This window comes from Macaca fascicularis, chromosome 2 (assembly GCF_037993035.2).
Source record: "Macaca fascicularis isolate 582-1 chromosome 2, T2T-MFA8v1.1".
Lineage (NCBI taxonomy): Eukaryota > Metazoa > Chordata > Mammalia > Primates > Cercopithecidae > Macaca > Macaca fascicularis.
The window spans coordinates 109,648,642-109,671,724 of record NC_088376.1 but is presented as its reverse complement, the minus strand read 5'-3'; the positions used below and the strand labels follow the sequence as shown (position 1 = coordinate 109,671,724).

General features: G+C 49.1%; 1 protein-coding gene across 5 annotated transcripts; it reads left to right on the top strand.

Moving 5' to 3' along the window:
* The first annotated feature begins 517 nt into the window (after nt 1-517).
* LOC102116336 (putative serine protease 45) lies at nt 518-16,834 on the top strand. 5 transcript variants are annotated; one of them, XM_074031923.1, is made up of 8 exons: nt 518-1,102; nt 1,487-1,749; nt 2,507-2,667; nt 8,544-8,570; nt 12,387-12,534; nt 13,052-13,326; nt 14,119-14,282; nt 14,612-16,834. In XM_074031923.1, the coding sequence occupies exons 5-8, from the start codon at nt 12,422-12,424 to the stop codon at nt 14,843-14,845; spliced, it is 786 nt and encodes a 261-aa protein (XP_073888024.1). In that variant the 5' UTR covers nt 518-1,102; nt 1,487-1,749; nt 2,507-2,667; nt 8,544-8,570; nt 12,387-12,421; the 3' UTR covers nt 14,846-16,834. The 5 variants fall into 5 exon arrangements, with proteins under 5 accessions (XP_073888024.1, XP_073888025.1, XP_015301274.1 ...); XM_074031924.1 differs by having other exon boundaries at nt 1,487-2,667; nt 12,387-12,445; XM_015445788.4 differs by having other exon boundaries at nt 1,487-2,667.
* Nucleotides 16,835-23,083: the final 6,249 nt, after the last annotated feature.

Below are 23,083 nucleotides of genomic sequence, written 5' to 3'. Positions count from 1 at the left end.
CATGCCACTACACTCTAGCCTGGGCGAAAGAGCGAGACTCCATTGAAAAAAAAAATTACACTCAACCGGATAATCCAGGAAAATCTCTGTCTTAAGGTTCACAAGACGAATAACATATTGAAAGCCGCTTCCTTCACAGCACTACCCGGATTCGTTTTTGCTGAGTGACTGGGGATCGCGAGAGCCGCCTCAGGTCTCTGCTGGCACACCGGGTTCCGGCCAACACCAGGACCAGGGCGCAGCCGCCGCCAGGCGTGCTGACTGTGCCCATGGCGTCCCAGGATGGCCTACGCAGGGGCCGTGGAGGCACACGCCTGAGCCTCCATTTCCTGATCTGGCTTCAGCTTCTTCAGCCCCTGCTCAGTGAGGCCGGGAGTGGACAGGGCAGGGCAGGGCGGGGCGGGGCTGCGCCCACACTGGGTGTGGGGTGGCAGTGGGGGTGCTGTGGGAACAGGCAGACGCGGAGGAGGCGCCGCCAGGCCAGCTCCTGTTTGCCACGGGTCCCCGTCTTCACCAGGTGAGCCATACAGACCCGAGGAGGATTCCAGAGTGAACCTGGCAAGCCCAGAAGCCCAGACGCCTCCTGTGCACCCGAAATTCCCCAAAATTCCAGAAACCTCTGTAGCTCCAGGGACTTCAGCGCCTGCAGGGCCTCCAGGATCCTGGGTTACTTCAGCATCTACAGTGGGAGAAGCCTTGGAATCCGACGGGATCTCTGACCTTGGAAGGCAATTTTCTCAGGGTATTGTTTCTGGTGCTAGATCTGTCCTGGCCTGCCTGGGAGGTCAAAGGGGACGCAGCCTGGCTCAGGGAGGTTGAGGGTAAGACCCTGACCTACAGGATTTGAGAGAGAGGATAACCCGCCTCCGCCCTGGGCAGCCTGGTGGGGGTGGGGGGAAGGTAGTGGCTTCACTTCCAGTCCCCTCTCTTTACTGAGCCCACCAGCCTGTGGCCACCGTGTTTCAAGGATAATTGGAGGATTGCCAGCCCTAAACAGGAAGTGGCCCTGGCAGGTGAGCCTCCAGACCGAGGACAAACACCTCTGCGGAGCCTCCCTCATCGACAGGCGCTGGGTGCTCACTGCCGCCCACTGTGTCTTTAGGTGAGTGTTTGGGGCTCAGAGCTTGGGCCCTGATCAGGCTGCGGGACCTGGAGCCAGTCTGTCCCCCTCCCTGAACCTCCTCTTCCTCATCTGTAAAAGGGGGTGACAGCCCCATAGTTTTTATCCAGTCTGGGTGAGATCTGAGGATTTGCATTTCTAACAAGTTTGCAGGTGTTGCCACCGCCACCGCTGATCTGGGGACCACCGGCTAAAGTGGTCAGCGGTCCTGGGGGGATGTGGTTTGCAGGAAGGGAAGTGGCTGCTGGCTGGCATAGGAAGATGGGACCAGGCTGGGAAGCACCTGGAAGGTGTGGAAGGGGAGCATAGATGCTCCCCACCCCCGCTCCCCAGCATCTCTGTGAAGGCCATCTTTTCTCTTAACAGTGATTTGGAATACAAGGTGAAGCTGGGAGACACTAACTTGAATGCCGGTTCCGAAAACACACTGGTGATCCCTGTTAAAGACATCATTTTTCCTAGCAATTTTGATTTTGCCAGTTTGACAAACGACATTGCCCTTGCTCTGCTTGCCTACCCTGTGAATTATTCCTCACACATCCAGCCTGTGTGCCTCCCCAAAGAACTTTTTGAAGTGGAAACTGGGACAGAGTGCTGGGTGACTGGATGGGGCCGAGTGTCAGAGAGTGGTGAGACAGACAGGATGCTGAGGTGGGACAGCCTGGTGGGCTGGGCTTGATCTGCAAGCTATTGGGAGAGGCAGGGAAGCCATTTTCTAGCATGTGGGTGAGGGAGGAGGGTGGAGAAGATGCTGCCAGGAAGTAATTTAACAACTATGCTATGAATTTCTGTTGTCACATTGGGACCTGGGGGCTTGGGGGCCAGGTGTAGTGGGTTCTCTTCAGGGTGAATTTCAGTTCAGGGTGATGAGCTGTCTGCCAATAGGAGCCAACCCCCACTAGAAGTTCCTGCCTTGATGGGTCGAACTTCTTCACCCTAGCAGTGTAGGCCAAGCCAGAGCAACCCTGCCAGTGAGGCTGTGGGGGCTTCTATCCTTAGGGAGAGGCACTACCTGTCCAAGAGTCTGTGATCCTGTTCTAGAAAGTAAAGATGCTTTACTGATGCACAGGACAGCCTGTCATTTCTGCTGATACTCAGAGTGACAGATACTTGGTTGTCATTTTTCAGGCTGACAAGGTCTTGCCTCTCTCCTGATCTGTTTTTCCTTTTACTGTCTTGATTTTGCTTCTTGTCCTTTCCTTTCTCCATGTCAACATCAGGCTCAAGTTTCCTTCTGTGTCAAGTGGGGCCAATATCCACTGCCCTGACTTCCTTTAATTTGGGCAGTTGTGTTAAACACACTGATCAGGACTCAGAGTGGGCACTAGGGGCTCCTGTTATATCCCTTTGTGAAGATCCACTCTCTTGTAAGTTGTCTCTTTGCAGTTTCAGGATCAGGGCCATTTGTTCTTCGGGAGGCTAAGCTAAACATTCTGCGTCATGAGCAATGTCGTGAGACAATCAAGAAGAGGAGTGCAGCCAAGAGTAAAATGGTCACGAGGGGGACCGTCTGTGGCTATAATGACCAAGGGAAGGATTCCTGTCAGGTCAGTTCATGGGCCTCTTGCTACCTCAGCACTGTAGTTGTCTCCTTAAAGCTTCCTCATCCCCAGCCAGTAGGGCCTGGGTTATCTCCTAGCCTCTCCGTTACCCTTATTCATGGTAATGGGACATGAGGACAAGCCACCAAGGCTCTCCTGGGCAGCCTACGTGATCCTTCAGGAGAGAGCAGCTGACACAGCCTGGAGTGGGAGGAGGGGTGAATCAGGCAGGTCCCACCAACGATACATGCTCCATGTCTTGAGCCCCTTCTGTGTGGCAGGCAGTGTACTCAGGTAAGCACCTGACTCATCATTGTCTCAGAGTAGGCACGATTCCATTATGTATATTCTGTTTTTTGGAACACACCTTTTTAGTAGGTACATGATTTTGGTTTATTGGAAATTGTCAATTCTCAGATCTCATATTGACAGATACCCAAGGCTAGGGAGGGTCTTAGGGGTTCCTGGGGAAGCCCCCTGAGTGCCTAGCTCTGCAGCCCATTGCAGTGCAATTAGCCTGCTCTGATGTGGATGCTATTTCTTTCCTACAGTGACTATCTTTCTTTTTCCAGGGAGATTCTGGGGGGCCCCTGGTCTGTGAATTAAATGGCACATGGTTCCAGGTGGGGATTGTGAGCTGGGGTGTTGGCTGCGGTCGCAAAGGATACCCTGGAGTTTACACAGAAGTTAGTTTCTACAAGAAATGGATTATTGATCGCTTGAGACAAGCTTCCTGTCTGAATTCAGCAGACTCCCTCATCCTAGTCCTGTGTCTGATGATGCCCCTGGGCATCCTGGTGGCCCCGTGATCAGACCCCATTCCACTCTTCTGCTGTTTCGGAGTCTCACACTTAGGTGTCTTCTCTGACCAACCTCCCACTCCTTCCCAATGCCCTTTCTGCAAATCCCAGTTGGAATCCACGGTCCCTCTGGAGATCCATACAATAGAGCATGGCAGGGAGACTGGGGCCTGGAACATGCCCCTGCCTGGTGCTCTGGTCACTTTCCTCAGCTATGCCTGCACCAGGGCTGTGCTCTGGCTGGTGGGAAGGAGGGAGTGAAGCGATTGCAGCTAGAGGGCCACCCGCCCTGCCAGGTGGGCCACGGTGACTCATCAATATCTGGGGGAACATCTATCAAAGAAGAGACATCATCAACGGTGAAGCAAGCGTTCAACGTGGTTCTGGTGTCAGGGCTCCCACCTGAGAGTTTGTGAAACCAGCCAGCTGGGTGATTGCTCAGAGAGAGTGAAGGAGGCGTTACCAGGTCCCTGCAGAGGTGTGAGGCCTGGGACTTCCACTCTGGCTCCACTGCCTGGGGCTGGGAGAAGATCCCCTGCAGCCCAGTGTGGATCCATCTGCGAGTGGACAGCCTCTTCCACACTAGTTCTTTTGGAGCAACCCATTCTTGGCATCCCCTTCCTCAGTGCCCTAGTGGCCACTTTCAGGGACACCACAAGTTGTGTTGAGGCAGTTATGGAGTGTGGAGTTTTCAGAAATCAACTGAATAAATGTTTGGAGAGTCTCCGGTTTCTGAAGCTCTGCTCACTGGGGAGTTTGGTTGAATATAACATACTCCATAGAGAACTGGCTTCCCATTTAACTAAGGAAGCTATTTATGGTTCTTATTAAAACGTAGAAGGACAGGTGAGGCTCTGCCTCCTCAGACATGAACTCTAGGGATGGTTTTAGCCAATGGGTCTTGTTCCCTGTATGCCTGTTATAGCCATCAGCATCTCTGCAGGGAGCTCTGTAGTTGAGTTTAACAGTCTCTACAGTTAGGGATAGGGGATCAAGAGACACTGGAACTGGGCCCAGGAGTGAAGTTCGGGTGTGAGAAATATTCCTCCTCATCTTCTGCTTCTCCTTGCTGCTCCCTCCCACTTGGCTACCAAAGATGCGATCCCATCGGGAGAAGGGCAAGAGAGATTCACTGTAGTATACACAGGTTCTCTCTTCTCGTTACAAAGTCTGGTGTCCTGGAGTCTCTCTGTCTAGCTGCTGATCAACCCCCTCCCAACCTCTTGCCCTTTGCCCTTCTAGGGTTGAATGTTTAACCCCCAGGTATGGGTGGGCTTCAGTGGACAGTCTGTATCAGTCCCTTCTGTTGCCTGAAGAAGGCTGAGGCCGAGAGACTGAGAGCTTACATCAAACCCAGTCTCTTAATGAATATAGCACCACCTGCTTTAAGAAACCACTGATTTATTCATAGATTAATAAAACAAATTTAACTTTTTTTTCCCTAGAACATCCCATTACAGCGTTCTTGGTCAGCAGATAGCTTTCTCCATCTCGTGGCTTGCTCTCCATCCTGTAGTTAACGCTTTACCTGCATCAGAATCCCCTAAGGCTTGTGAAATACAGATTACTGGCCGTACAGTGGCTCATCCCTATAATCCCAGTTACCTGGGAGACTAAGGCAGGAGGATCCCTTGAGGCCAGGAGCTTGAGACCAGCCTGAGCATGTAGCATGTCTCTTAAAAAAAATTAACTGGGCATGGTGGCCTGTGCCTGTAGTCCCAGCTACTCTGGAGGCTGAGCAAGAAGATGTCTTGAGCCCAGGAGTTTGAGGCTGCAGAGATGTATAATCACACCACTGCCCTCCAGCCTGGGGAACAGGAGGAAACCTCATCTCTTAAAACAAAATTACAGATTCCTGGTTCCTGGTTCCACCCCTGGAGTTTTCAATCCTGTAGGTCTGGGATGGGGCCTACATTCTCTGTCTTTCAGGTAGAAAGACCTTAAAAGAATGTAAATTTACCCGAAAGACCTAAAGAATGTCCATTTCTAAGTTTCTGGCTGATGCTAATACTGCTGGTCTGGAGACCTCACTTTGAGAAGCAATGCTCTGCATTAACAAGAATAGAAAAGGCAACTTCCTGTTGACTGCCTTGGCATGGAAGTGGCACACATCACCTCTATTCATGCGGACCCACTTAAGTGCCAGGCTGGGGAGGGAATGTGGCTCCAAGTCTAGCTGATCACCTCCCAATCTCTGCCATGCCTAGCAGATCCAAAGACAGCATCTTCTGCAAAAAATCCCTGTGGAAGCCCAAGGCCTGGCACAAGCCACCCCATTCCTTTTAGCTGCCACGATCTTACTGGTTATCTGTGGAAGAGGACACATGCCTTTCCTTTCTCTGGTCTCCCCCAAGAGTCCTTATTTTATAGTGGTCTTAGATCCAGCTCAAATACCACTTTTTCAAATACATCTTCTCTGATTCCATAGCCTTACCATTCTTTTCCTTATTTGTGCTTTCTCCATCTTTCCAGATTCTCAAAGCAAGAGTAATTGTGAAACTCTCCAGTGCACTGGGTGCAGGGAATCAAGGGTGGAGTCAGAGGCTGGGCAACAAGATGCCATTAGTAGTCCAGGGATGTGGCGCACCTTCACCGGCCAGGTTCTCGGGGCATTGTCACCAACTTAAAACCCTTGGGGGTACTTTCATGAGGCCCGCCACGCTGGGAGCAATCACAGACACAGGGCTCCTCAAGAACAGGCAGGAGGTGGAGGTGAGGGAAATGCATCAGTTTTGTGGGGAGCTGTCAGGAGTTCCCGGCGCCATGACGTGCTACAGTGCGGTCACGTGTGCCGACGCCAGGCACGTGCCGGGCTCTCGGGAACCGTCTCCGCAGCCGCCAGGTGGCACCTCCCCAGCCTCATGGCCGTCTCGCTGTCGAGCCTCGGCGTGGGGCCCGGAACTTCCAGGCCCTCGGTCCTGAGCCGCCACGTCCTGCTGCCGCTGCTGCTTCTGCTGCCGCTGAGCTGGGGTGAGGTGGGCGCTCCTCCGCAGCTCTACCTTCCTTCTCCCCGGCCCCCAGCCCTGCTCCGCCTCCGGCTCCGTGCCTGGCCTTGGAGGCGGGGGACTGCCCCTTGGGTGTGGCTGCCTACTCCTGGGTCGGGGATTTTTGCGGCCCACGCACCCCTCGATCAGCTTTCCTCTACTACTCGCTCCCAGGACCTCGCTAGGGCAATTCCAGGATCTTAAACTCCTGCCCCCTCTGGCCTCCTCCGTCAGGCCACACCTGTCCTACAGTCCCCTGGACCAGCGTTGTGGGGAACCCCTGCCTTCTCTTCTCCACTGGCAGTCTTTTCCTTCTCTCCCAGTCTGGACATCGTGGCTAATGTCCCTACCAACCGAGCCGCCCTCAGGCCTCTCATAGGCTCCCCCTCCACCCCCCGGCTGTGATCTTCGCACGGAGCTGAGCCCCACTGGAGACCCCACTTGGACATGCTCTTTGGCCCAGGAAAATTCTTGGTCCCCATCACTACAGGAGTGTTCTAAAATTCACCTTCTTCCCAGATCCTCTATTCCAACCCAGCTTACCTCCCTAGTAGCCCATCATTCCCTCAGGAAACACGGGATTCAGGTGCTGTCTTCCTGAACCCAATCCCCAAACCCACAGGGGCTCCTCCAAGCTGGACTGCTCAGCACCACCCTCACCGACTTCTTTAGGAGTCAGAGACCTGCTTCTGGTGCAGGGCCAGCGGCTCACCTGTGCCCTGCTGTGTGGGCTCTCCCTGTACGACACTCCCTCCACCATCCTCTCTCATAGGTACCCTCTTGTTTTCGCTTTGCTGATTTTCCTCCCCCATCTCTTGCCTCTTCACTGCCAGACCTCCCAATTGTCTTCACTCCATGCTTCCCACCAGTGCCTCCTCGCTCCCCACTTAACCCTTAGCTCCTTCCTGGGCTGTCTCCACCCTGATCATCCCTGACCTTTGTACCACTCCCTCCTCTTTCATTTTCTGCAGTCTCCTGATTCTCCTCTACCTCAAGGGTAACTCCCCCTCTCCTCTGTGTCTGTCCCATGCCGCAGACATGTTCCTCCCTGACGTGTTCGTGCCCCCTAAGCTGCTCTCTTTTTCCCGCTCCTCCCCTCTTAACTGCTCACTGGGTGAACTCACTTGAGTTGCCATGTATGTGATGGTGCCTCATAAAACATGTCTGGATGTGCAGCTGCCTCCTAGACATCTCTACCTGAAAGACCTAGAAACATCTCAACCCCTTGGGGTCAGTGCTGAGGTCTTCTTCTTCCTGCCAACTGGCTTCTCTCATTGTTTCCTAACTAAGTGGATGGCAGCCACTTTTCTCCAAAACCAGAAACTGGGTGTGATCCTAGACCCGCCCATGTGCTTAAGTCCCCCACACCTTAGAACACCTGTGAGAACACTGTGTCTGTTCTCACAGCCACTTCCTCATTCAGACCTCCTCATTTCTTGCCTTGGTTCTGCAGAGCCTCTGGTGGGATCTCAGTGCCTCAGTCTTGTCATCTTCCTGTCTAATATCTATACTGCTTTCACAATACAAGCCTGGCTCAGTCATACCTCTGTTGATCTCCCTTTTCCCAGAGGGTCTCACCCTGGCTTCTTGGCTCAGCTTTCGAGGCCTTCATGACTGATGCCTGACTCTCCTCCCCTGGCTCATCTCTTGCCATCACAGGCCTTGCCTCTCTTCCTCTGGAGTCTCTGGCATACAGGACGAAGTTCCTCCTGCAAGGAATGTGATGATCACTTTTCATTTCTGTTTCACCTTCTCATCTTTAACACCTGGCACAGTAAGCCCTCCTACCACTGAAGTGGTCTTTTCTGTCCACCAGTTCTTCTGGGCTCCCCTGAAGCCTGCCGCCCTGTCCCTGCACTGATCTCATGCAGGTGGTTGTGTGTTTACCTCTGTCCACGCTGCTGGACACTGTATTCCTTGAGAGTAGGCTCTATTTGACACGCCTCTGTCTCCCTGGCCTCTGGCTCCAGGCTGGGAACAGAGGAGAGATTAGGACCTATTTGGTGAATGAACGAATGAACTAATTTTAAAATGCACGTCTTTGCTGTCATCCTGTCATGAATGCTTGCTTCATCTCTGTCCCTCTTTTCTCCTCCAGGTTACAAACAGGACACAACCAATCCAGGTAGGTAGGGTGAGATCCTGCTGCAGGAAAAGCTGAAGCTCTTGGGAGGGTATGTCTGAAGGGAGTCACATAGACAAGTGGTTCTGTGTCTGTAGGAAACAGACATTTGGTCTAAGGGGCCTGTTTTCTAAAGAATAGCCTGCAGCTACCAGAACACACAGACCTGGCAGTCTAGAGGAAAGAAGATCTTGGCCTGCCAGAGGAATGCTGAGCCTCTTGGAATTCTGCCTAGGCCTCATCTCAGACCCTTTTGCACACAGAACCTTTCGAGCTCTAAGCCGTGCAGTTGCAGATAGAGCTTCCCGGACCTTGTGGCAGTGTCAGCAGAGCCCAGCTCTTCTGGGTTTCCTGTCCTTTTCCTTACACCTTAGGCATGGAGGGTTGGGTTACTTCTGTTCTTCAGTTTATGGGCCTCCATTCTCATTGGTCCTGCCAGAACTCTACCCTGATTCATTATAGATTGGATGACTGATGGATTAAGTTAGTTATCCTTGTTTCTGTCCAGGCTCCACTTCCATCCCCCCTTCTCCACCCGCTTAATCTTTCTGGGGGATCATTCTGTTTGTGTGTGCTATTGTAAAAATACATATTGCTGTCTTGGGTGCATGTATTTTTAATTTACATAAATGGTATGTTCTCTGTATCTCTTTTTGCTCTCCCCTCTTTTAATTCAGCCTCATTAAGACATTTTTAAAATTTGGAAATAATTTTAAACTTACAAAACACTGCAAAAATACAAGTAGTACAAGGAACACACACACATATATAATTTTTTTCAGAATCAGTGGAGGGTAACATACAGCATGGCTCTTTATTGCTAAATACTTTGGTATGTATTTTCTAAGAATATTCTCTTCCATAACCACAGTACACTTAACTTCAAAAGTGTACATTGATACCATACTTTTATCTACCATCCATATTCTAATGTGGTCAGTTCTTCAAACTCCTGCTTCAGCAGTGCATGAAGGTGTATAGGTTGGCACAGACCTACCAACCCTTAGTGTGATCCTGCTTTTACGTTTTTTGCCAATCTAATAGATTAAAAAATCACTTATTGATTTAATTTTCATTTTTCTCATTACTGATGAGTTTGATCATGTCTCAATATGATGTTGGCTTCTTGAGTTTCCTCTTCTAATAAATTGCTTGTCTCTATCTTTTGCCTATTACCTTTTGTTTTTTTTCTTGTTGGTTTCCTAAAGTTTCTTGCATATTTCTAATAAAAGTCTTGTGTTCATTTTAGATATTGCAAATATTTCCTCCCTATCTGTCCTCTGTCTGTTAACTTTGTTCCTGGGCTAAAACCCCTCGATTTTGATATAATCAGGTTTATCAGTTTATGCTTTATGGTTTGTGTTTGAGGTTTTAAGGAGTCCTTTCCTACCTCATGTCACATGATTTATTAATTTTACAGTTTTACCTTTCACCTTTAGATCTTCAAGTGCTTTTAGCAAGGAATCCAGTTTTGGTTTCCTTATTTCTCTTATAGTGAGCCAGTTTTCCCAACACCATGTACTTAACAGTCCTTCTTTTACCCACTGATTGTGGTGGCTCCTTTATTTACATCAAGTTTGTGCAGCACACGGGACAATCTCAAGTTCTCTATTCTTTTCCATTGTCACTTTCCATTGTCTGTCCTTGTGACAGTACCACATTGTTTTTATTATTATGGCTTTCACATGTGTCTTAATATCTGCTAGGACAAATGGCCCTTCTTTGCTGTGCTTTTTCAAAGACTGAGCTATTCATAGAACTTTGTTTTTCTGTTTCAGTTTCAGAATAAGTTTATCAAGTTTCTTAAAAATTCTAACTTACAAAATGAATTTATAGATTAATTTTGGAAAAATTACATCTAAAATATTTAGCTGTCTTTTTTTCTTTCTTTTTTTTTTTTGAGACAGAATCTTGCACTATTGCCCAGGCTGGAGTGCAGTGGTATGATCTCAGCTCACTGCAACCTCTGGCCCCCGGGTTCAAGCAATTCTTCTGCCTCAGCCTCCCGAGTAGTTGGGATTATAGGCGCCCGCCACCACGCTCAGCTAATTTTTTGTATTTTTAGTAGAGATGGGGTTTCACTATGTTGGCCAGGCTGGTCTCGAACTCTTGACCTCGTGATCTGCTTGCCTCCGCTTCCCAAAGTGCTGGGATTACAGGCGTAAGCCACCGCGCCAGGCCTTAACTGTTCTTTTAAGAGCAGGGACTGTCTTGCCATTTATGCTGATCATTTTCTGTGTCCTTTATTAGAGTTTTAAATTTATTACCGCAGGAGTCTTGTATAGTGTTAGGTAAGTTAATTCTATGAACGTTAGCATTTTTTGCTGCTGAAAATGTATCTTACTTCAGTATATTTTCTAGTTGGTTGTGCTGGGATAGAAAAACATTATCGTTTTTAAAACGAAATTGTTTTATTGAAGTATTATATGCATTCCAAAAAGCACAAATTATGAAGGTCCAGCTGAAGGAATTGTCACACAGTGAGCACACCTGTGTCATCACCACCCAGGTTAAAAAGTAGAATAAGTATGTAGAGAGGCTGAAGTGTGAGGATTGCTTGAGCCCAGGAGTTTGAGACCAGCCCTGGCAACATAGCAAGACTGTCTCTATAAAAAATTATTAAAAAATTAGCCAGGTGTGGTGGCAACCGCCTGTAGTCCCAGTGACTCGGGAGGCTGAGGTGAGAGGATCGCTTGAGCCTGGGAGGTCAAGGCTGCAGTGAGCAGTGACACTGCACTGCAGCCTGGGTGATAGAGTGAGACCCTGTTTCAAAAAAAAAAAAAAAAAGTAGGCTAAACCAGCACCCAGCAGCCCCCTTGCGTTCTGTCAGTTATTTCCTCTGCCCTCCTTCCACAAAGTGTCCTTATTCCTGGTCTCTGGTGGGATAGGGTCTTTTCTGCCTGTTCTTTAGTGTTGTATGATGTTTGTTGTAAGTTTGGGGTATATCTAACTTTTGTAAAGTTAAGGATTTTCTGTCTGTTTCTAGTTTAATAAGAGGGTTTTTTTTGTAAGTCATAAATATGTGTTAAATTTTTCAAATGCCTTTTTCTGTGTCCATGGAGGAAAGCACATGGTCTTTCTGTCTTCAGATTGTTAGAGCCTTTTATGTGGAGAATCCACTGAGAATTCTTCTAATGTGGAACCAGCCCTGCACTCCTGGGCCAATCCTTAATCATCATGGTGCATTGATTTTTAAAAAATACAATGTTAGCTACTATTTTATTTAGAATGCTCGCATCTGCGTTTCTTCATACATTCATACAACCGTATAACTTGACTGATAGAACTGTGTGCAAACTGAGTGTGTGGCCTGTGAGTGAGGGGCCTCTGGGGTCTCTCTGCTGGCACTTTGAATGTTCAATGTGAGAACTTCTGACACGGAAGTCAGGAGCTTTTCTTGACTCTGAGCAGTGTGGGGGACGGAGGCCTTCTGCATCTAAGAAATGCGGCAAGCATTATAGCTTTTCACAAGTGGGAGGAACTTCCCCAGATGCAAGAAAACGCATTTCTTGCCTTGGGGCTCCTTCTCTGCTTGCCTTTGTTTTGAGGTCCTGGGCTGAAGACTCCCTGTGACTCAGAATCTCTCTCTCTCCATGTGTCTGCCTTGATGCTTTTTACCTCTGTCATTGTCACTTTCCATCAAGCTCTTGGGCAGAGGCCACTGCCCTTTTCTCACCCTCACTCTCCCCATCGCTGAAATGGGAAGAGCCCCTGACTTTACAGCTTTGTGCACATTGGCCCTGTAGGGCATCTAGGTCTCAGTCTTTCTCATTCTTCTCTATGTGGTTGCTGTGTGTCTCCCCGGCACACTTCCTGAAGTTTGTGGTGAGCCCTGGTGGTCGGAGGATTTGGAAATGACCCGCCATTGGCCCTGGGAGGTGAGCCTCCGGATGGAAAATGAGCACGTATGTGGAGGGGCCCTCATTGACCCCAGCTGGGTGGTGACTGCGGCCCACTGCATCCAAGGGTGAGTGTGGCCCATGTGTCCAGGGCTTGGAGACCCCGAGCTACCATGGGCCCAGTCCAGCTTCCTCATTTCCTGAGTGAAACAGTGTGGGAGGGAGGGAGGGAGGAAGTGGGAAGGGCATCTGGGATAGGTGAGAATTGTGCTCGGGGTCTCCTGGGGACCAGGGACTGAGCTAGGGCAGGAGCCCCAAGCAACGAAGATTACACCCTCAACTGAGCAACAGGAAAACCCAGAACATGCCCCCTACCCCATCACACATGAAAGCATATGTGTACACCAACACTTCCACACCTGCACGCACAGCACACAGACCAGGCCACCTTGAATCAGTTTGAATGATGAATGAGGAGGCAGGCAGCTCTCCGAACTTCAGTGCCCTCAGGCTAGATTAGGCAGATGGGGTGGAGGCAGGACTCCTGCTAAGGGGGTAGGGCTGCGTCCCCACTGGAGTAGGGTAAGAGTGTGTTCCTGCTTGGGAGTCTGATACCTACCAGGTGGGGCTCTCTGTCTCCCACAGCACCAAAGAGTACTCAGTGGTGCTTGGCACCTCCAAGCTGCAGCCCATGAACTTCAGCAGTGCCCTCCAGGTCCCTGTGAGGGACATCATTATGCACCCCAAGTACTGGGGCCGGACCTTCATCATGGGTGACGTTGCCCTTGTCCACCTTCAAGCACCTGTCACCTTCAGTGAGTATGTGCAGCCCATCTGCCTCCCGGAACCCAACTTCAACCTGAAGGTTGGGACACAGTGTTGGGTGACTGGCTGGAGCCAGGTTAAGCAGCGCTTTTCAGGTGAGCAGGATGGGATGGGAGGTGGGTGCGGTACCACCGAGAGCACGCTCCTTTCCTTCTGGGGCCTTTCCTGCTGGGCCTGGTTCTCTGAATGTGTTAGGACCACTCCTCACGTGGTGACCATTGTCACTGTTTATGTGGACACCTCATTCAGGCCTGGTAGTGCCTGGGCTGGGCATGACCATCTGTGTCTTACAGAAGCTCAGAACTGGGCATTCACTCATTCATTCACTTGACACACTTTGAGTGTCAGCACCCAGCCCTTGGGATTAGAAATGCATGCCCTGCCTGGAGGGAAGTCATGTTTGGGTGTGGGTGTGGGCACAGGCTGAGGAAAACAAGGCAAAGTTCTTGTCTGGTGGTCTTGAGATCCAGCTGGGAGGGATCCGGAATGAGCTCTGGGCAGAGGGACTGCCTTGAGGCCCTGGAGGAGGAGCGAGTGTTAACGAAGGTGGAGAGAGCGGCCATGCCGGCAGAGCTGACAGTCTGCAGGGAAGCCGCGTGGGGCTGGGCACCAGACTGGAAGCAGCTGCAATGAGACTTGAGTTATGGCTGGCTTGGTTCAGAAGCAGAAGTTTCCCAAGAAGGGGATCTGGACTCAGCCTTTGAGGGCGGGGACTTCTCAGACAAGGCCTGCACTGCAGGGGGAGGGGCCGGTAAAGGAGGGGAGGGCTTGGAGGTATGACAGGGGGTGGCTGGGCTGAGTCTCCAGAGTGAAGGGGACAGGACCCTGGACAGAGGTCAGGGTTGGGTGGAGTGAGAGGTCACTGCTCACCCTGGTGGGCTCCACAGCCAACTCCACGCTGACCCCAGAGCTGCAGGAGGCTGAGGTGTTTATCATGGACAACAAGAGGTGTGACCAGCATTACCACAAGAAGTCCTTCTTTCCCCCAGTTGTCCCCCTTGTCCTGGGGGACATGATCTGTGCCACCAATTATGGAGAAAACTTGTGCTATGTGAGTTTCTGAGAGGTTCTGGTAGCTCCACTTCTGTTGGGAATCACTCCCGGGTGGAGGCAGTTCCCTGGGGCGGGGTTGGCCCGGCCTCCCTCTGTCACCATCACCTGGCGGTGCTCTGCTCCTGTCTTCCTTCCCCTGTGATGCTGACTTTTGCCCCGGTTCTGGGGTATGGGTCCCAGCTGAGGAGCCGAAAGAGGCCCCCAAGTAGTGAGGCCCTGGGGGAGTGAAAAGCCTCCCAGCAGAGCTCAGAGGGTGGGCATGGGTCCCCAGGGCCCCACAGCCCCAGCTGGACCCACAGCCTCCACCACTCCTCTCTTTTTGCCTAGGGGGATTCTGGAGGGCCATTGGCTTGTGAAGTTGAGGGCAGATGGATTCTGGCTGGGGTGTTGTCCTGGGAAAAGGCCTGCGCCAAGGCACAGAATCCAGGCGTGTACACCCGCGTCACCAAATACACCAAATGGATCAAGAAGCAAATGAGCAATGAAGCCTTCTCAGGTCCCTGCGCCTCTGCCTGCCTCCTGTTCCTGTGCTGGCTGCTGCAGCCCCAGATGGGCTCCTGACCTCCCTACCCCCTCCTCCTCCTGCCTTGCCTTTGCTGAATGGGGCCAGATGGAGGTTTGACCACGGTCATGTGTCTATCTTCAACAAGAGCCAGGGTGGGGAAGAGTAACTCCTGGGAGAATGGGTCTGGCTTTGGCATCCTGGTGAGAAGTGTGCTGGATGACTAGGCCTTGGGTGAGCAGGAGAAGGGAAGTGCAGCCTGGAAGGATTCTGGAATCTGGGACCAGGAGAGCAGGGATTAAACATGTGTAAACTTGAGCTGACTCTTTTCTCTTTTCTGGGGTAGTCCTGGAGGTTGGCTGTGGGTGGGATGGCAGAGCTTCCTGGAATTAAGTCTGCCAGGAGCCTCTCTGGAGTGCGGACTGCTGGTTTTTGCTGTATCATTAGTGCTGGGGCTTAAGAAAAAGGTCTGGGCCTGTGACCTCAGTTTCCTTGTCTGTAAAGTAGGCGTGCTGTTGAGGGAACAGCTGAAACAGGCAGGCTTTTAGGCTGCAGCAGGAGTGACTCACGATAGTACTCCAAAAGCAGCTTGCTTTCTGTTTTTAAACAGATTATAAAAGTAGTGCATGTTTATTGTAGAAAATTAGAAAACGCAGTTGAACCTAAAGAAAGGAGACTTCCCCTGGAGTCCCACCACGTAGAGACATCTGCTTCTCATTTTGGTATATTTTCTTCTACATTTTTTTCTTAAAAAATATTGCTCATAATCCTTTTTTTTAAAGAAAAAAAGTAGAAGAAAATGTACCAAAATGAGAAGTGGATGCCTCCATGTGGTTATTTTATTGCTCTTTTTGTAACCTCTTGAGTAGTGTGTTTAGTTCATTATTTTAGACTTCCTTGTGTTCTAGTATTTTCAGTTAATTCCATAAATTTTCCTCTGAGTCCCACTTTAGCCATATTTCACAGGATTTGATACGTACTGGCCTCATTGTCATTCATTTCTGTATTGCTTATAATTTCACAGTATATTTCTTATTTAGCCCAAGAGTTATGTAGAAGGGTGTTATTTAATTTCCTGGTGGTTAGTTCTGGGGAGGAATGAGAGTTTCTTTTTCTCTATATCACTACAGTCATATGCCACATAATGACATTTCAGTCGATTACAGACCACATATACAAGAGTGGTTCCATAAGATTATAATGGAGCATATATAGAAAACTGATATATGGTACTTGATAGTGGCATTGCAGACAAGTAAGGGAAATGACTGATATTCAGTAATGGTGCTGGGACATTTGGTTTTCCTGATGAAAAAATACATATACATAAAAATATATATGTACCATCTAGGCGTGTGTAAGCACAGTCTTATGTTTGCATGGTGATGAAATTGCCTAACAATACATTTCTCACACTGCATCCCTGTCATTAAGTGATGCATGACTGAATATGAATTTAATTATTTCTGCATTTTTGAATTTTTTGAGGTTTTACTTGTGGCTTAGTATTTGATTAGTCTTAGTGAGTATTACTTGTGCATCTGAAATGAAAGTGTATGTTTTCAGGAATGTTCATTGCAGCACTATTCATAAGAGCCAAGACATGGAATCAACCTAAAGGCCCATCAATGATGCTGGATAAAGAAAATGTGTTACACAAACACCATGGAATACTATGCAGCCATAAAAAAGAATGAGATATGTCTTTTGCGGGAAAATGGATGGAGCTGGAGGCCATTATCCTTAGCAAACTAATGCAGGAACAGAAAACCAAATACCGTATGTTCTCACTTATAAGTCGGAGCTAAATGATGAGAACACATGAACACATAGAGGGGAACAACAGCAGCATTGTTCCTGGGGTCTCCTTGGTTTTAGTGATCTAAGAGAGGAGGGAGAGGAGCAGAAAAAATAACTGTTGGATCCGAGGCATAGTATCTGGGTGATGAAATAATCTGTACAACAAACCCCCGTGACACAAGTTTACCTAAGTAACAAACCTGCAAATGTACTCCCGAACCTAAAATAAAAGTTAAAAGTGTGTGTTTTAGAACAAAGTTTGAGGCATAACTGATTGGATCAGGCTTGTTGATTGTGTTATTCAAATTATCTCAACACCTGACATATTTTAGGGCTACATAGTTTGTTGATTTCTAAGAAGTTTACTGCAAAAATTAAGAATTTGTCTATTTCTTCTTGCACAATTCTTCCTTTCTATGTTTCAAAGCTGTGTTGTGAGGAATATAGGGTTCATGCCTGCTGTATTATCTTAGTGGGTTACACCCTACCAATAGAAAACATGCCCTTTGTCCCATGTAACATTACTTGTTTTTTCAAAGATCCAGATCGGAGTTCATTCTTAATTTTGGCGGTTCTTCTAATTGATTAAGGTACAATTTTATATTTTGTACTTTTTTTCCTTCAGATTTTCCTCTGGTTTATTTTCTACTTTTTACAGTTTTTTGATTTGAGTGTCTAGGTCATTTATTTTCATTCTCTGTTATTCAATAATAAACATCTTTAAGGTTATAAATTTGCTCGGGCACACGCAATACGGTTTTTAAATAATGTATTGCTCTAATTATTAGTATTATTTTATTAGTAGTTGTATAGCTATTCCACCTCTCAAGGACAGAGTGAGTTGGAGAAGACTGTCCCACTGCAAGAAAGATTTTCCCATTTCTCATGTTTTGCTGATTGATTTTGTTTCATATGTTTGATGTTATTTTATTGATGGACAGAACTTTATGATGTTACATATTGCAATTTGTGCCTTTTTCAACACAAAATAGCTTTCTTTTTCTGTTTAAATCATTTGTCTTGAATCATTTTTAAAGATTAACATTGCCATTGCCACTTTGGCTTGCATATAAATACATTTCTGCCTATCTTTTAAAAATTTAATTAATTTCTAATTTTTTAAATTAATATTTTTTTGAGACAGGGTCTCACTCTGTTGCCCAGTCTACAGTGCAGTGGCGTGATCTCAGCTCACCACAATCTCAGCCTCCCGGGTAGCTGGGACCACAGGCGCATGCCACCACACCTGGCTAATTTTTAAAATTTTTTGTAAAGACGAGGTCTCACTATGTTGGCTAGGCTGGTGTCGAACTCCTGGGCTCAAGCCATCCGCCCGCCCCAGCCTCCCAAAGTTCTGGGATTGCAGGTGTGAGCCACCAAGCCCAGCCACATCTTTTTATTTTCACCTTATTTATGCCACTTTGTTTTTGGTGTGTCTCTAATAAGTAGTATGTGGATGGGTTTTTTTTCTACCCAACATGAGGATCTTTTTATTTTAAAAGTAGAATTCTATGCATTCACATTGGTTGTGATAACAGATATGCCTGATCTTTTATTCAGTCATCCTGTTTTGTTTTATTGATTAGTTGTTTCCCCCAAAGAATTATTTTCTGCAAAGAGAGAAGAGTGATCGCGTTTCTCTTCTCTGAAGTTTCTCTTTTCTTTCTCCTTTCCCTTTCTATGTCTTTCCCCCTGGAGGGAATCTGATTGTACAGATAATAATTTCCTTGATTTTCTACCATATATCTCTAAAATTAGTTTGTTTTGCCTGTTTTTGAATTTCATACAGTACACAGACTGTATCCGACTTCTTTCGGTCAGAATACGGTGATGAGAGTCACCATCTAGTTAGGTGTAGCAGCAGCTCATCCATTCTCACCGCTGCTGAAGATTCTGTGTAGCTGTTGCACCTTGGATGGCAGTTGGGTAGTTTCCAGCTGGGACTCTTCCCAACAGCGCTGCTAGTGAACAATCTCTTGCACCTGTCCTGCTGCATCTGTGCAGTTTCTAGGGCATGAAGCCAGGAGTGGAACGGTGGGTTGTGGGGTAGGCACACTTTCTGCTCTGCTAAATGATTCCAAACAGTCGTTTACAGTGGTCGTGTCAGTTTATCTCCCCAGCAGTGTGTGAACTACCTCATCACTCCGTGTCTTTGGCAGCACTGGCTGCAGGGTGGAGCAGGAGCTTCCTGCATGGACAGTGTGAGGAGCCTGGGATCCTTGGGAGGGGAGACCTCAGGGGAGTGGTGATGAGGTGTCCCCAGATGTCATTCATTCTGCTGATTTGTGAAGACCCAAGTCTGCAAGCAGCTTCCTCTCAGGAAGCCACCTTCCCAGGTTAAACATACCTAGATTTCCTCAACCCAGGAGCTCTTCTCTTGAAAATACAGACCCTGGGCTGGGCACAGTGGCTCATGCTTGTAATCCATGGAGCTTGAGACCACTCTGGGCAGCACAGTGAGACCTCGTCTCTAAAAAAATTTTTAAAAAATTAGCCAGGCATAATGGTGCATACCTGTGGTCCTAGCTACTCAGGAGGCTGAGGTAGGAGGATTGCTTGAGCCTGGGAGGTGGAGGCTGCAGTGAGCTATGATCTCACCACCATCACACTCCAGTGTGGTGACAAAGTGAGACCCTGTCTGAAAAAAAAAAAAAAGAAAGAAAGAAAAGTAAAGAAAATACAGACCCTGAGGGAAAAAAGAAACCTCCAGTTCCACCTCAATCACATCACATACTACAGGAACTAGTTATCTTCCTCTCAGTGCCTCAGTTTCCACACCTCCAGGGGGGAATGAGAGGGGTTCACAACGAAACCTGGGCTGGGCACTAGGGTGCCTCATGGGCCAGGCACCAGGCACTGTCACAAGCCAAGCATGTCGTGCTGTCACAGGCTCAGAACTATGCACCGGGGGCACCATCAAGGCCAACGCTGGGGTACACTGCAGAGAACTGGGCCCAGGAGGCACTGTCATGGACCGAGCACCAGGAGTACCGCTCCAGGGAGGTTCCTGACAGCAGCATCACCTTGTGGCCCTGGCAGGGCCTTGCCATGACCACACTGCCTCCTTCTCAGAGTCCTGTGACTGCCACAGCCAGGTAGGTCCCCAACCCTGGGGCAGATGCCTACTCCCCACAGTCATAAACACACAATCCATGAGTTCTAGAATCTTGGCACAGTGGAGGTGCCACACCCCCTCTGCCTCCACATCCCATTAGAAGGAGCATTGAGGAGTAGGTACCAGCTTGCCATGGCCTGTGGGCCGGGGTATCTTCAAGGCCTTACAGCTCCACTTTCTTCTGCCAGATTAGAGAATCAGCCATATATTGAAGGTAAGCTTCAGGGACATGGGACAGAGGCTGGAGGGTTTGCTGGGAGCCTGTGTCTGGCTGTCCTCATGCCTGAAGGGCCTTGGTGTGTCCATGTCCTGGTGGGTAGTACATCTTCAGCAGACTGAGAATCCAAACGGTGTCAGGGCAGTTCCATTTTCCAGGGTGACCATGAACACAGGAGGGAAGAGCCTTATTAAAAATGGGGGAACACAGTGGGCGCAGTGGCTCATGCCTGTAATCCCAGCACTGTGGGAGGCCAAGGAGGGTGGATCACTTGAGGCCAGGAGTTTGAGACTAGCCTGGCCAACATGGCAAAACCCGGCCTCTACTAAAAGTACAAAAATTACCTGGGCATGGTGGTGCACATCTGTAATCCCAGCTACTCAGGAGGCTGAGGCATAAGAACAGCTTGAACCTGGGAAGTGGAAGTTGCAGTGAGCTGAAATCACACTACTGCACTCCAACCTGGGTGACAAAGTGAGACTCCATCTCAAAAAAAAAAAAAAAAAAAAAAAAGAAACAGACTAACACTAACATCCATGGAACGATTGAGTTTGTTTGGGAGGCACAGTCATAGGAGACTCCATCTTGCAATGATGAGGAAGTGAGGCTTAGTGCCCAGTCTGTATCAGCCCAGCTGAGACTGAGTGAGGTCGCAACACCCTGGGAGGCGAGCTTCATCAGCATCCCATTTCACAGTGGGAAATTGAGGCTTATAGAGCTTCAGTGGTTTGTGAGTGCTGCAGCCAGAATTCAATACTGTGTTCAATAGACTCTTTGGGGGTGAAAAGAGGATGACATGCAAATTCGTGAAGCATTCCATATTAAAAAAGAAATTAAAATTTTTTTAGAGACAGGGTCTTGCTTTGTCACCCAGGCTGGAATGGAGGGTGCAATCCTAGTTCACTGTAGCCTTGAACTCCTGGGCTCAAGTGATCCTCCTGCCTCAGTCTCCTGAGTAGCTGGGACTACAGGTGTGCACCATCGCACCTGATTAATTTTGCTTTTGTAGAAACAAGATCTCACTGTGTTACTTAGGCTGGCCTTGAACTCCTGGCCTCAAGCCATCCTCCCTCCTGGGCTTTCCAAAGCTCTGTGATTACTGGTGTGACTTTCTCCCTTTCTTGTCCTTTGTGATGTTTAGTTAGTAAGTACTTGTACCAATCCAGACTGGGCCCATTTAAAATCTCCATCTCACACCTGGTTCAGTGCAGCCTGCTCTCTTCTCACCCCTGCTGCTGGGGCCAGTGAGAGTCAAGGAGGGAATGGACGCATCTCTACTCACTTCCTCACACGGTCACATGGGTGGCCCCTGGAGCAGTGCAGTATGACATTACTGTTCACTGGGGACAGGCAGCCTGGCCAACTAGTGCCCCATCACCAATCCCTGGGCTGGCAGCTCACCCCTGCAGTGATTCTCTCTTCTGTTTCTCTCCCCCAACCATCTGGATAAACTATGGGCAAGGATGAGTCCTGGCTGATGGCTTATAATAAGCCCAGGAGGAGTTGTCTCATCCTCATTGTTTGGGAACTCTAGAATATGGGGTACCTCCTGCTGACCCTGGCCTTTGGTTGCCCCCCCCATTTTTTTTTTTTTTTTTGAGATGGAGTCTGGCTCTGTCACCCAGGCTGGAGTGCAGTGGCATGATCTCGGCTCACTGCAACCTCCACCTCCCAGGTTCAAGTGATTCTTCTGCCTCAGCCTCCCTAGTAGCTGGGATTACAGGCATGTGCCACCATGCCAGGCTAATTTTTGTAGTTTTAGTAGAGATGGGGTTTCATCATATTGGCCAGGCTGGTCTTGAACTCCTGACCTCAAGTGATCCACCCACCTTGGCCTCCCAAAGTGCTTCTCATATCCATCTTGTTTGCTGGTTATCCTGAGGTACCCCCAAATTCCTGAAGGTCTGGCCCTTGTTGGTGCTCTCCTTGGGTCCTAGAATCTGGGAGGCTTTGTGGGGGCCTGCTTTCCAGGGGGTGCCATCTTGGGGCTCTAGGGTTTTGGCACCTTGCAGGTGGCCATGGGTCAGAGCCATGGGGATTATAGGTGTGAACCACTGTGCCCGGCTGGTTGCCAGTTTTGAGGCAGTGGAGAAAGCCCCTTCCCACATGTGCATGTGGCAGTAGCTGCTTACGACAGGGCTGGAAGGCGGCTCTCTCTGTCTCAAATCTGCTGTGTCCAGGGGTGTGAGGGCTGCCCTTTGCTGCCTGAGATCCTCTTTCCTCAGGGCCCTGGCTCCGGGCCTGCGGTCAGACCAACGTGTCCTGCAGGGTGGTGAAGGGGAAGCTGGTAGAGGTAGGCAAGTGGCCATGGCAGGTGAGCATCCTGTTCCTGGGCACGTACATCTGCAGTGGCTCCCTCATCCACCACCAGTGGATCCTCACGGCTGCGCACTGCTTGCAGAGGTCAGTCAGTGGGGCCTGGGGACTTTGCTTTCTGGCCTCGGGGGTCCCTGGTGAATCTAGGGATCTGGGAGCAGGGGGCCTGGCTGGGTGGTCCTGAGCTCAGGGCCCGTCTCCTCCCTTACTTATGGCCTTACCATTGGCGACCTGCCTCCTACCCATGGTCCTGCAGATCCAAGGACCCCAACCTGTACACCGTGATGGTGGGAGTCCACCACCTCCCAGAAAACGGCACTCAACTCCCGCTCATTCGCATGACGATTCATAAGGATTTCAGCAATCTTGTGTCTCAGGACATTGCCCTCCTAAAGCTCAGAAACTCCATCCCATGGACCCCCCTCGTCCAGCCCGTCTGCCTCCCTAACATCAAATTCAAGCCATCCATTGGAAGCATGTGCTGGGTAATTGGCTGGGGAACTACAGGGAAAAAAGGTGAGTGAAGGCCGGCAGAGGTTACAAGACACTAGCCTCTTCAGAACACAGCGGGCTCCTTCATTCATTCCTTTATTCACTCATTCACTCAGACAGCAAACATTTCCCGACCTCTTGATACAAAGATAGACCCAGTGCTCCAGTGTAAAAGACGCATGTGGCCTGCATGGACCTCAGTTCCCAAAGTTAAGTTAAATGAAATGCCAAGTGCTTACCCTGCAGCATTGCAGGAAGTGAATTCTTGGTTATTAATGGAGTTCCCATTAACGGCATGAGGGCCATGATCTCAGGACATACTGAGGTATTGAGGCTTCTCTATCCATCTTGTTTGCT

Excerpts from the sequence above, each read along its gene's own strand:
- LOC102116336 (XM_074031922.1), top strand. The coding sequence starts at position 8,507 with ATGCTTGCTTCATCTCTGTCCCTCTTTTCTCCTCCAGGTTACAAACAG. Across the intron at positions 12,535-13,051 it reads GCGGCCCACTGCATCCAAGG|CACCAAAGAGTACTCAGTGG; the intron begins GTGAGTGTGGCC and ends TGTCTCCCACAG. Across the intron at positions 14,283-14,611 it reads ATGGAGAAAACTTGTGCTAT|GGGGATTCTGGAGGGCCATT; the intron begins GTGAGTTTCTGA and ends CTTTTTGCCTAG.